We start from the raw sequence: 13,477 nt of genomic DNA on the forward strand, positions 1-13,477 counted from the left end.
CTATTTCAAAACTCAACAGTAAATCAGAATGCTCAAATGACGGGATTCTAGACCTCTGGAGATGAGCGCGTGGGCGAGGGAACGGACCAATTCAATTTCCTCGCCATGTTCTGGGACGCTGGGTTTCGGCAACAGTGGGTGTATGTGGGTCCCAGATTACAGTCCAGGCGAAGATGTAACTGTGAGATAAGCTATCGTCCATCACTAGACTTAACCAATATAGTATAAGATCAATCCCTCATGTAGCAAAATTACGCACGGTGGCCGAGAATACTTCTCGAATAACATCAGTTTTCTTCCTTTGGTTACCAAGAGAATTTCACAGAAGACGCCTTCTTGGCCCTAGCTCGTTACCACATAAAACAGATTCGTTGCACACAGAATATCGAGAAATGACTGGAAAGCACCTTCCGTACCACAATTTGGGGGATTATTTGCGTGTATCTCCCTGCCTTGAGGCATCGCTGGACTGTTTCTTCTCGTTGCCACATTCCTTTTCTCGTAATAAAACCCTGGTAGCCCGCCGCCACACCTTTTTTCGCCTTCGATTATCGAAATTCAGTGTTGGACGATGTAGACATCGTACCATGATGAAGACGCGTTCAAGGGACTAAGGTCTGGGCGTCACCAGGCGTGTGCATCAAGTGATCCGACCCCAGTTCACGAGACGAGATCCACGCTCGGATTTGGTAAACAAGCACTGCTTGCACCACAGAGCGTTGAATGCGTGTTATCTATTTTCCGGGTAGCGTGGATGTACCAACGCTGTCTAGTCTCTCAAGCAGTAGAAATTCTCGTTTGAGAAAACTATGTCCCATCCCCATCACGAAGACAGAAAATTTTCGGCATTGAAAGTTAGTGTCAGAATAACAGTCGGTGGTCCAGATGCAGCGAGCTCCACTTCTCAACCCGCATCTCCAAATTGTCCCCAATAAGAATTCGGATATCAGCCTCTATATCACGATCGTCAAAATCGCTCCCCTCCTCCTCATTGAACTGTACTTCGATCGTTTTCAGTCCTGCATCACGGCGGGAGCGGATCATATCAAGTAGGGGAAGCCTCTCTGTCTGCGAATGGCGGAAATACTGATTCTCAAAGCAGAGGATGAGACGGTGCAGATTGGATAGGATCGAGGAAGAAGTGAGGGCCCTAGCAATGTTGTACCATACCGACCCGAGTTCGAGTTTGAGGTGAGAAATCGTAGAACATGCTTCAGATGAGAACATATTGCTGATTGAGGTCGGTGGTTCCGACTCCAATACGTCCATGCATATACTGAAGCTCTCAAGACGACATCCCGATCGATGGAAGAAGAGGGTGACGTTGGACAATGATTTCGGTATATCTGCAGTAATGGTCAGGCTTTGGAGTATTGGTGCCGTTAAGAGCTTGAGGATATCTAAATCCTGTACATAGAGCTCGCGGAGCTCCGCCATAACCACCGGCGCCTCAAATGAGGCTGGCGACATCCAACTTGACTCGAGGTGACAGGTTCTAAGCTTGGGTAGCTGTGAAAGAAGCTGTAAGTCTTCCGGGCAGGTGATATGTCCGGAATAATGAGTTATCCCTGGCGGTAACTTCACTTGAGATATTCCTTGGCTTGGAAGGGTTGCTTGCCATAGCCGCGGGGCATTCAAGCATATGTTCGAGCAATAGTCGTCGTCATCCGTGATATCTATCTCAATCGTCTGCAGGACGGGAAGATGCGATATAGAATCCAAGCAGTGCGTATGACGCAAGGTAGTGCGAATGCGCACATTCTTCCACCGATGGCAGGATTGAACGAGTAAGGGGATGATTTCGCCGTCTAATATGAGACGGGTACTATCGTTAATGATCATCAGACTGAGAGGGTGTTCGCCTGTGCGCTCGAGATAGGTCTGCAATATCTCACAAGCATGCTTGGAGAAGGGGAATTTCACCAAGACATATCGAGCCCAGGACGCTGGCGATGAATGTAATACATCCCTCCAAAGCCCACAGACGCGGCTTAAAGCCCAAAGAGGTCCGGATAGGTCTAGGCTGTCACGAAGTTCGTCCTCGTCTGCACCCTGCCACCAAATGTCGCAAACGGAATGGAAGATTTCGACGAGAATATCTCGGGGAAGACGACGGATGGGGGTGTAGATCGACTCTCGATTTTCCAGGGCTTTCAGCACTGCATGGCGACGCAACTGGATCTCCTGAAGCTGTACATCGTACCAAGACCGCAACGGTTCTAGCTTTGCAATTTCTTCCCTCATCGAGGCATGCTCAGAGTCAAGCAATGTACGTGACCCACGTAGAACTTGCGAAATGAGGTTGTCGGAGCTCTGGATAGTTTGGAGAGTCTGTAGCTGTGGTTCTGGTGGAAGGAAATTGACGAATCCGCAATTACTGCAGGTGAGACACGACATCGAGTGGTGAATTCTGGAAGATGGCTTAGGTAATGTTGGAAGAAATGGACCTGTATGGTGACTTTCGCTACAGCTCGTAAGAAGTCAGCCTGGACAGCCGCGTTACGTAGCCCGTACCTGTAAACGGATTCAACGAAGGAAGGAAAGAAGAAGGAAGGAAGAAACTCAGAGGTAAGGAACGCACATGGCTGCTCTACACTTTGAGCATCGCCACAGCGTGCCACACTACGACTCTAAATTGTTTTAAATTTGTCTCCAAATTCTGATAACGGGTCGTTTCGATGAGCCCTATCTTCTCTTTATATACAGTAACGAGTTCTTCCGCCTGCGGGTATCTCATAAAGGTATTTTACTAGGTTATATTCTCTTCACTGGGTGCGACTTCCCGCCCTGATATCAACGACAATGTTGCACCGGATGGCCCACGGCTGCACTCTGTGCGACAAAACTGGTGCCTATTTCGTGGCAGCATAGGCGGATTAACGCTGATCAGTTGCTCAAGCAGTCGGAAAACCAAGCCTCGTCCAAATCAAGTTCCAGGAAGACAGAAAATTGTCGGCATTGACAGTTACTTATGGGTCCCAAAATGAGAGACAGTAGTCCAGATACAGCGGGCTCCACTTCCCGACCCGCATCTCCAAACTGTCCCCAATAAGAGCTCGGATGCCGGTTTCTATATCGCGATCCATACGAATGCCCCGCCCCTTATCATCAAACTGTACTTCGATTGTTTTCAGCAGTCCTGTTTTACGGCGAGAGTCATATCGAGTAGTGCAAGCCGCTTCGTCTACGTATGGCAGCTATGCCGATCCTCAAAGCAGAGAACCAGATGATGCAGATTGGGTAGGATCGAGGAAGGGGTGAGGGCCTTGGCAATGTTGTACCATTCCGAACCAAGTTCAAGTTTAAGGTGGGATATCGTGGAACATGCTCCAGATGAGAACATGCTGCTAATCAAAGCCAACGGTTCCGACTCCAATACGTCCATGCATATACTGAAGCCTTCGAGACGTCGTCCGCGCCTCACGTGCCTGATCTCCATGACGCCGGTCTTCAGCCAGCCTCGTTTCGCCTCTTCCAGCCTAGATCTGGGATAAACTGCGATGCTCTGCGTGCTGCGATGGACGCCGGATCACGTTAAGGCAATTCTTAAATCCCTTCGAGCATATGGTGAGCGCTAAGTAGCGGGAAAACGATTAATGTCCAATCAGCAATATGCAATCAGCGTTACCATCGGTATGTGCGACTGCCAAGTAGCTAATCGCCCTGTATCCGCCAGTATTTGTGGTCTCGAGACACGGTGATGAAGATCGGCCTTGCAGCGCCTCGAGGGTTTCGGTTATCTTTCGTAATTTCAATTGTTGAAGCATCCGCCGCTGAATTCAATGCAAACTCCATTATCTCCGAATTTGTAGAACATACGTCACTTTGGAATTCCAAAAACGATGGAAGATCACAGGTCCAACGGACCGAGAAGCTAACCTGGCGTTCTCCAGTTCAAAGGGTGGTGTGCTGTATCATGCGGTCAAAGATGGATGTCAGATTCTTGATAGTATCATGTGCAGAAAGGATGGACATGAAGTGCAGCTGATACACTGAATAGAAAGGATGAATAGAGTTAGCTTCATTTCCGAGACGATAGGCAAAGAGAAGTATAGATGCCACATTGGCTAATGCGTAGATAGATTCCGGGTCTATACACGCAATTCGGGCAGGTATCTTTAGAGAAATCAAGAGCTTGATACAGGAATTACAGCAGTAGCGACATCGCTGCCTTCACCTTCAGTAGGTGGCGGCGGAGGGGCTACGAATGATGCAACAGAGGCCCTTAGCATGCTATCAATGCCAAGAGTGGTTAGCAGCAGCATCTGAATAAACTCTAACGACTCACTTTGCCGCAGCATCCCCATCCACTGGCGGTGAGGCTCCAGTCCCGATAATAGTCTTGTGTCCAAAACTCGGTACTCCTTCGTCCGTGACAACGAAGAGGTAAGCCGGTCCGGGTGGATATAGTCTGGCTGTAGGCGGTCCCGTGACGGTTAGAACCTTACCGTCATCCGAGAGGGAGGAGTCAAGCTTGAGTAGACGTTGATCCATATGCACCCCGTGTGTGGCAAAACCCAGGTCCATCAAAGACACTTCGCGCCCATATAAGGTTAGAGAAGAGGAAGAAGGGATGGGAATCTGGAAGCGCACCGGAGACATTCGTTGCGGATGAAGGCAAATTAACGTTGAGAGTGAATTCTTCGCCATAGTTCACTGTAGCAGGCAGCCCGGTATAGGTTGGACGAGGTTCGGCCATGTAAGGAGGTGAATAGAACTCCATCCTATTACAAGAAGAATAATTAGCAATCGAACACATTAAGTCGATACGGCATAGATACCTGTATTCGGTGGGAAACTTAACAGTCGTTACATCGACGTTTGGGTTGGAACCCGCTGGCAGAATGCATATACATATGAGATTATGTAGAGACTGGAGGCCCAGATATTTTTACCAAGCATGATCGTTCCATTGGGTGTCAAAGACGCAGTCGAGTGATATACCCTAGCGATATCCGTGGCTGGAATTCCCGCGGATGAAAACCGACTACCTGCTGGAGCAGACGGATCATAGACGACTGGGGTAAATGCGGGGTTATCGGCATCGCTTTGACCAACAGGATCGGGGCCCTGTGAATTCTTTGTTAGCGAAGACGGGGGATTCTAAAGATGCTCATGCATACACTCCCATACCCTGCGACACCGGTTTGTGCCCCATTCACAATGACGATTCTCCCATCCGGCAACAAAATCATTTCTGGCATAATCCTAGCTTGTGGCATACTCTCCACCTGCCATCCAGCAGCTATACCAGCTGCGTTTAGGACTAGTCGGGAACACTGGGCCGACGTGGGAGTCTGCGAAGAAATGGTCGATGGCAACACGGTATCAGAAACTGTCGACCCCCCGCATATCATAACTTCCGGGGTATAATTGTTTTCAGGAGTGAGAGGAAGAAGTATGGCGCCTGCCGAGAACGGCGAACTTTGGTGAAAGATGTGAAGAGGGCAGAAAGAATGAAGGCATGCACTTACGAGATGCGAACGCCGTTGGGGATACCTGGAAGAGCGGTTTCAGTGTTGGCTTGCCAGTTAAAGATCATCGCGTTCTGGTTCGCGGCAACGAAAATAGTGCCATCCGGAAGGTAAGTCATGAAGGGGAAGTGGTTGGCGTTAAGAGTATCATGAAGGAATTGGCTAGGAATCTGAACTCCATTGTGCCCTACGAGATACGAGGTCAACGAAGAGATGTCAATTCATTGATAGAAGGCTTACCGTTGATGTTCTTTGGTGGGAAGAACTCGTAGGTAGGATTATTGATGGAGTCTGAGTTGGTGAACCTACGTTGACCAGTAAAAATCAAAGGAAGTGAGGCATATATGCGAAATTAGTCACCCTCCGACGACAGAACCCCTGTAAGATGGTGAAATTCAGCGCTATTAACAATGAATAAACTCAGGGTCTTACCCGAATATAATGATAGAACCATCCTCAATACGTACCTGTCGATATCATACAAGATCGCTTAGCAACGAGGAAGCGCTGTAGAAAACAACTCACGGATGCTGCGTACCACCTGTTTGATGTCAAGTGAATGTGATCGGGGTCTTCAAAAACATCACAGGTTTTATCATCGCAGGGCGTGAACATCCGGATGGCTTGCAAGCCGCTAGCGCCTAAGTAGAGCTTCGTGAACATCTTGTCAAACTAGTGATATGTCCATAGGTGCTGACCGGTAATGACGACGGGATTTCCACCAGAGCCGACCATGGTGCCGTTTCCGAGGAAACTACCAGTTGCACACCAAGTATTACTCAGAGGGTTCAAGGCGCGTACAGTGAGAGCATTGAGATCAACTTCAGCGGCCCATGCGATATGTCCGTCAACGGTGAGAGGGTTGTGTTCCCTTTGAATATTGCTTCTGAGTTTCTGCTAGACGCCGTTAAGAATGGCATTGACGTACACTTTGTCATAAATAATTGCGGTGGTTTCTGATACGATTGCTAGTTGCATCCCACTAACGCCAGTGGTTCTATGAGATGCATTAGTCATAGGGTCATTAATTGGATGGAGGGATCACTTACCCTTGTTGGAGTAAAGACCAGTTTCCCTCAGCAAAAGCACGTTGCTCAAGGGAAGCATGACCAAGTGCGGCAAAGCTCCAAGATTTAGCAGCTAGCAGAACAGGATACAAGTACCACCCGCGGACCATCTTTTACAGAGACGACGATGCAGAGAGAGCAAAGCCAGGTGATGTACTGGGCTTATCTCCTTCCACTAGTATTCATGATTTTAAAGAACCACCAAGCACAAGTCATACGCCATGGGAGTGTGAAGACCATCATGGGCTGAGAGAAACATAAAGCCAGCCTGAGAGGCGACCTCACTACGAGTGGCTAGTAGTGTCTGGTGACGGCTAAGTATCAGCGCATAGGCTGCGCCGATCTGCCATATTTTGACAAGGCAAGACTCATTTAGTTATTACAAAAATAACTCAAGGGCACCATCGAGAGGTTCATGTTGAGATCTCAGGGTATGCTTGCGAATACAGTGTGAGGTGAGTCAGCCAGAACCACATGCGACACATATACATGTCGTGTGTGCTTCCAGTGTTGACATGCGACACATATACATGTCGTGTGTGCTTCCAGTGTTGACATACGGAGCAGCCATATGGTGGAAGGGAAGACGCCAAGCCGCCAAGCTGCTCATATCAAGATGCTTACACGTACAGAATCGGGCGCTATGTCTAATTTGTGCAGTATTCAGGACAACACCAATCATCGCACTAGAAATCAAGGCATATATTCCACCCATAAGAGTTAAAACACCTTCTGGATCTCGAACGGAGACCAGTTTGCTGTATGGATACGCAAATTAAGCAAAACAAGCCCAATCATTCAATGACTAGCTGACGACAGTTGGAGAGAGGGGGCAACAGCGAGAGCATACCCACCAATTCAACCCGATATACCAACTGGGCGCCAACAAAACAAGGAAAGGCCAACAAGGAGAACCTTCCTAGGAGATATAGAAGCAATATTGACACCGGAGGATGAGAGGATTTCACTCTTCCCAATTGCACCATGGGAGAAATCACTGACAGAATTCGACAAAAATGAATGAATGAATACATCTTGTTTAAAGTACCTGGGGCCCATCAGGGCCCATGTGTACAATCTATGACTACTGTGCATAATGTGGGGATGCCACATCATGGTGCGTATGTTTATCAGGGAGCGTTTGTCGTTCTTGTGACGCGTGAGAGGGACAGAATTCGACAAAAGGTTCCAGACATCACTGCCAGTGAGCGGTGAATCGAAAGAGGATGCAAATTGGTAGTGGTATAGATGTACATAGCTGTAGAGTACTATATCCATTACGAGGCGTGTTGCGGGTAACCAATCCAGACCATCATCATCACGTTGAGATCTAGACATGCATGGTGAAGTTGAAGTTAGAAATGCGAACTTCGTGCCGAGGTAACCGTTGATTGCCGTTACCGGCGGCCGGAAATCTCCGCACCTGCAAGTCGCCCGTTCGTAGTCATTAACCACCACTTGCTGTATCCGTTGTCTTGTTCTCGAAGGCTTAGAATTTCTCAGTACTCCGAGGGGGGGTCGATTCTAGTGAACGTCGGATACTTGAACTTGGAAGACCTTAACAGTGCCTCACGTACCTGTGGTGCCAAAATTTTATTGTCTCGCAGTCTCTCGCAGTACGTATCATTTCTGATCTATTCATCAATTGATACCAACACCTTCGTGGCGTCTTCGGACTTCATAAAGAATATCTTAACATGAATCTATCAAAACAAGGACTGCTCTGATGTGGGTGAAGCGGAACCATACCGAGTCATGTTCCAGTGAGCCATTTTCTTCGTTCATGTCATCTCAGTGTTCCGCCGACCATGAGACACAGACATGGAAAATATGAACGACTGCTGTGAGGAAGAAAGGGAAGGTCTGAGCTTTTGCTTGACCCTTGTTCCGGTCTTCTGTGTCGTCCTAGTGTGGTACATTTTCTCTCCAGATACATCGTAACCTTGATATCTGTGGGCCAGGAAACTCACCAGTCAGTTACTACTATCGGTGTAGCAAGTTGCTTGAACATTCTTTCGCTCGTACAATCTGACTATTATTTACAGAGAATCAACCTTAGAGAAGAAATGTTGCTTGAGGCGGGAATAATATCAGGATACATCCCGAATGAGGACGTCACACGGCTTCAACCGATTTGACGAAGGACTTTTCCAGGACCGTTTCGCTCAATGGACGAGTTATGATCTACTGTCATTATTTTCAACGAATGTTTTTCACTCTGTGTATTGCGCATCTCTTGGGCAGTGACATGGCAGGATACAAACATCTGCCCTTCTCTTGTTATTTGTTCTCATCGTAGGACAGCTGTCTTTACTGGCGAGGCTGGCTTTGGACTGGCTCAACCTTCGCTTCGAGGGCAATCGAGCTGCACCTCTCTAGTTAAAACATGTCGACTAGCACGTACCATCTGCGTTGCCCATCTTCGCTCCTTTCTTGACGCGTTGATACTCAAGGTTAACGAACGACGAGAAGGTGCCCTACTTTGACACCCAGTTGTTCTTGTTTGGACTGCCTGCTCAGCTCGGAGTATCTATCCCAGGCGTCGTGGTTCGCGTTACGATGTTCTGGCAATATCTACTGCCTAGTTTATTTTTGATTCTAATACATTTCTAGGTTGATGTTCTTTCTTCACAAAGCCACACCCCAGATCTGGACAATTCATCGCACCCATTGTAGCGTTCCGAGCTGTTGGATAGAATGCACGCCAGCTGACAACAGTTACACCCAGGTTCACTCAGGTGCCCGGCTGTGCATGTCCTTCTCGTTAGAATGCGGGTTCAAGCTTCCTACATCTTGCCCAAGGTTCGTCAGCCACTCCCACGAGACTGCTGCGGAGAGAATACGGTTATACCGGCACACTCCCTCATTAGAATGGAATCCTTGGCGCTGAGACATTTGCAACATCGGCTACCGTGCTTGAATTCGGCGGTGAGGGTGTCGGTGACTACGCTGTTGTCGACGGTCTATTCGCCAATAATACCCTTCATATCTGCCCTGGAACTACCGATATCAACCATTCACTCACCCGCAAGCCTGGTGTGAAAAAATCTCAGCAGGCAAGTCAGACTGATATCGATATGATGAACTCGGTCAGCGTCTTTTGAGTTATTCCAGGAAAGTCTTTCTGGTTCGCTTCACAGAACGGAGTTGGAGGAGACGTGTGAGTCCTTGCAGACAAATTTTTAATCTATTGACCTGATTATTCGATTCCAGACGGTCAATATCTCGGTGCCTCTTCTTTTTGCATGCATTATAGCTGTCTAGGCTAAGTGCATAATTCTCTTTGTTACTGTGACAGTGAGCCTCAGCTCGTGAATTTTATCTCACAGGTTTAGTGGGAATGGCGAGAAGACAGTGAAACTAGGAACCACGACTTTGAGGATGCGAGATTTGAAACCGTGGCAGTCACTAGCTACGTTAGTACGCTACGTTTAACTTTTCCGACACTCCAGGCTGAACCATTTTCGCCAAAGCAATTTGTGATCACCCTTGAGGGTGAGTAACTGTCTCTGCGGTACAAGTCACACCAGCAGTGGATGCTGGCGCGAATCAAAGTAGTAGATAGACGAACAGGGCATAAGTGCGACGGCCGCTTGTTTTGCCGGCCTTGTCTCTCACCCTGGGCTTTGAAGCCTTCGGCCCTTCAATTTGCTATTGTTACACGCTCTTCTAACTGCTAGGCATCTATTCAAACGATTTTATCTTCTTGGATCATCTGAAAACCAGACATTCCCCATCTGGGTCTTCACCGCTCTGTGGGAAATATCCTTATTGGTCTAGGGTGTCGGCGTCTTTCGTTCCTTAGGACGTAATTCACTTTCGACGCTTTGGTAGCAGCGCAGGAATCTGCGAATCATGTTCTCAGTCGCGGGGAAGTGCTATGCGAAATGGAGATCCTAAAGTATACTTGCGCTTTTCCCGGAGACTCCTTTCTGCAACTTGTAGTGCCTGGAGCGCTGTAACAGCATCTGATTGTTTGTACGTGGAAGGGTACCTGCTCGAGCCGATCTTGCTAGGTCATCTACAGTGCCAGAAGTAGTATCAGAACAGCTTCGGCATCGATAATTTATCATTGAAAATGGACGCGGAGGTTGAATCCTACTAGGGGTGTGGATTGTCTACGTTCAAACTTTGCTCGTATTTATCTCGTCATCTACTCGCTCTTTGAGTTGATTGATATTATGGCCCTTCCAGTTAAGGACTTCTAGTTTTGAGGAAAGTATCCTCAACATGGAAACATGGAACTTGATGCTGGTTCATTGTATTCAGATATCTGTCGGGATAAGTTCACCGACATGCACAATAGTAACTCAAGCTCAGCTTAATTCCACTATTACTAGGAAAGTGCTTTAGGCTGTCAACGAGACAAAGGTTCTGATGAAGAGGGTATAATATACAGAATCCGTGTAATTAGTTGTACTAACCACTTAGTTTGTGCTTACTTGGTAGTATCACGCGATTCGCGCCCACCCTGATATAATCTTTCGATATAATAATATTTTTAAGTATTTTTATTTATCATATATCTGTTTTCCCTCCGCTTTAGTTTGCATCTCTTCAGATGCATTCTGTTGATGGAAGCCACGTGATCGCATTCGCACCGTTCCTCGTTCCTCCCACGCCTTTTCATTCCGTCATTATCACTATCACTATTATCACCGCCCTGGACAATTCTGTCTACCGACACTGGAAGGATGCTCGAGAAGACAGACGATGAACCCCATGGACCGCTGCCTATCCGACGTCTGCAAGAATCGTTGATAAATCGAATTGCTGCAGGAGAGGTTCGCCCTTTCAACTGAACCACCCACGATTTGATTGGACTATTGTCTTCAGGTTATTCATAGGCCTGCATCTGCACTGAAGGAGCTGGTAGAAAACTGTCTCGATGCGGGGTCGGACAACGATTCGGAGGTACAAATGGTCAGGCTCTGGAGTACCGGTGCCGTTAGCAAGTTCAGGAAATTTGGATCCTCTACGTGAAGCTCACAGAGCTCCGCCATAACCACCGGTACTCCAATTTCGGAAGCTGGCACCGATTGACTGGCATCGAGGTGACAGGTTCTAAGCTTGGGAAGCTGGGAAAGGAGTCGTAAATCTTCCACGCAGCCTATACTTCAGGGATAATGAGTTATCCCGGGTGGTAACCTCACTTGAGATATCCCTTGGCTGAAAAGGGTTGCTTGCCATAGCCGTGGGGCATTCAAGCATATGTCCCAGCGACATTTATTGTGGTCGTCATCCGTGATATCTATTTGTATCACCTGCAGGATGGGAAGATGCGGAGATATAGATTCCAGGTGGTGTGTAGAGGTGCAAATGTACACATTCTTCCAGCGATAGCAGGTTTGAGCAAGTAGGGAGATGATTTCGCCAGCCTCTGTCGGCATATCACTGTCACAGAGTGCCTGAAGGGTGAGTGGATGTTCGCCTGTGTGCTCGAGGCAGGTCTGCAGTATCTTGGGAGCGTGCTTGGAGAAAGGGGTCTTCACCGCGACACACCGAGCCCAAGACGCTGGTGAGGTGTGCAATGTATCTCTCCAAAGTCCACAGACACGGCTTAAAGCCCAAAGAGGTCCGGATAGGTCTAGGCTGTCACGAAGTTCATCCTCATCTGCACCCTGCCACCAAGTGTCGCAAACAGAATGGAAAACTTCAATGAGAAGATCTCGGGGGAGACGGCGGATGGGGGCATAGATCGACTTGCGATTTTCCAGGGCTTTCAAGACTGTAGACCGGTGTAATTGGATGTCCCGAAACTGGGCATCATACCAAGACTGTAGTCGTTCTAGCTTCGCGATTTCGTCCTTCGTTGAGACGTACTCAACGTCAAGTAATGGCCGTGACCCACGTAGAACTTGATAAATGAGGCTATCTGAATTCTGGATGGCTTTGAGTTGACTGTGGCTTGAAGGAAAGGGAATTGACGAATCCGCAATTGCTGCAGGTGAGGCACGACATTGAGTTGCAAATCGTAGAAAACAGAAGATTGTTGGAAGAAGATGCGCTTGGACAATGGATACTGGTTTTGCTACTGCTCGAACGAGGTCAGTCTGGCAAGTCGCGCTATAGACAATCGCGTAGCTCGTACCTGTCTATGCGGGGGATGAGAGTAAGGAACACATGTGGCTACCAGTGATTGCCGGGATTTTGAGCATCGCCACCACGTGCATTCTAATTTCAATTTCTCCTAACAATCCCTGCAGCGCGGTCACTCTTGTTTTCAAAGCAATATCCAACGTTGACCTTTCTTTCCTTCATGACTGACACCCGCATCATGGAGAATTTTTGGAGCAGCTTGCCATCGGATGCATCTTGATGGAGAGAATTCGTTGTGGATGCACTCTTGGCCTATCAGAGCAACAATGAGCCACTTTGCAAGGCTTTATGTTTCAATTTTTCAGCAACTCGCTCATATATTGGAAAGGATACATATCACTGTTGATCTTGGCTCTTGGGTATAGACTATGGTTTGTGGGACTTCAAGGATGACCGGTGAACAGCGCTGTACTTTCTGCACCTTTCCCTACTTCCCTGGCACCACATAAACACCAAGTCTCTGTAGACATGTTCATTTTTTCATCGCAGCCTCACCCGTGAATCGAGAAGAAATTGGTGGTTTCGCGAACTTGTTTCGCCGACAAACTGTCCTTCTCTTGGCAGACATATTGGTGAGATGAACGTTGCTATGGAAGTAAAAAGGAACGGAGGCCATTGGGCACTGCAGAGAATCTCGTTTTGACTCTTCGTCGCAATGCCTCAATCATGCTGCACTGGATGGCCGTAGCTGCCGCCAGTCGAGGATTCTCTACCATTCGAAACTAGTAGCCCCTTTTTAATCGACCGCAGATGATACTTCCATGGAACCAAAAATGCCTCCGTTCGACATGAGGGGCCATTTGAACCGGCAGTCTTGGCTGCCTGTTTTCCCGGGGT

At 47.9% G+C, this 13,477-nt stretch overlaps 4 protein-coding genes across 4 annotated transcripts; 1 reads left to right on the top strand and 3 right to left on the bottom strand.

The window, feature by feature from the left end:
- Positions 1 to 861: 861 nt before the first annotated feature.
- Positions 862 to 2,397, bottom strand: EV420DRAFT_1648223 (uncharacterized protein; the record flags this gene model as incomplete). Its single annotated transcript, XM_060478128.1, has 1 exon — positions 862 to 2,397. The coding sequence occupies one exon, from the start codon at positions 2,395 to 2,397 to the stop codon at positions 862 to 864; it is 1,536 nt and encodes a 511-aa protein (XP_060325633.1).
- A 1,436-nt stretch (positions 2,398 to 3,833) lies between these two features.
- On the bottom strand, positions 3,834 to 6,467 carry EV420DRAFT_1716618 (glyoxal oxidase N-terminus-domain-containing protein). The gene is made up of 13 exons (XM_060479698.1): positions 6,403 to 6,467; positions 6,183 to 6,345; positions 6,000 to 6,146; positions 5,907 to 5,941; positions 5,835 to 5,852; positions 5,715 to 5,779; positions 5,475 to 5,661; positions 5,124 to 5,424; positions 4,896 to 5,070; positions 4,782 to 4,836; positions 4,594 to 4,724; positions 4,289 to 4,535; positions 3,834 to 4,233 (listed from the first exon to the last, which is right to left on the bottom strand). Exons 1-13 carry the CDS (start codon positions 6,450 to 6,452, stop codon positions 4,128 to 4,130), a joined length of 1,680 nt encoding a protein of 559 aa, XP_060325634.1. The 5' UTR covers positions 6,453 to 6,467; the 3' UTR covers positions 3,834 to 4,127.
- Positions 6,468 to 9,310: 2,843 nt separating this feature from the next.
- EV420DRAFT_1484166 (uncharacterized protein) lies at positions 9,311 to 10,044 on the top strand (the record flags this gene model as incomplete). Its single annotated transcript, XM_060470047.1, has 5 exons — positions 9,311 to 9,343; positions 9,412 to 9,630; positions 9,682 to 9,701; positions 9,871 to 9,961; positions 9,994 to 10,044. 5 exons carry the CDS (start codon positions 9,311 to 9,313, stop codon positions 10,042 to 10,044), a joined length of 414 nt encoding a protein of 137 aa, XP_060325635.1.
- A 1,414-nt stretch (positions 10,045 to 11,458) lies between these two features.
- Positions 11,459 to 12,699, bottom strand: EV420DRAFT_1716622 (uncharacterized protein; the record flags this gene model as incomplete). The annotated part of the gene is made up of 2 exons (XM_060479699.1): positions 11,459 to 12,632; positions 12,675 to 12,699. The coding sequence occupies 2 exons, from the start codon at positions 12,697 to 12,699 to the stop codon at positions 11,659 to 11,661; spliced, it is 999 nt and encodes a 332-aa protein (XP_060325636.1). The 3' UTR covers positions 11,459 to 11,658.
- Between the last annotated feature and the right edge of the window lie 778 nt (positions 12,700 to 13,477).

The sequence above is a fragment of the Desarmillaria tabescens genome, assembly GCF_030435595.1.
Source record: "Desarmillaria tabescens strain CCBAS 213 chromosome Unknown EV420scaffold_48, whole genome shotgun sequence".
NCBI lineage: Eukaryota > Fungi > Basidiomycota > Agaricomycetes > Agaricales > Physalacriaceae > Desarmillaria > Desarmillaria tabescens.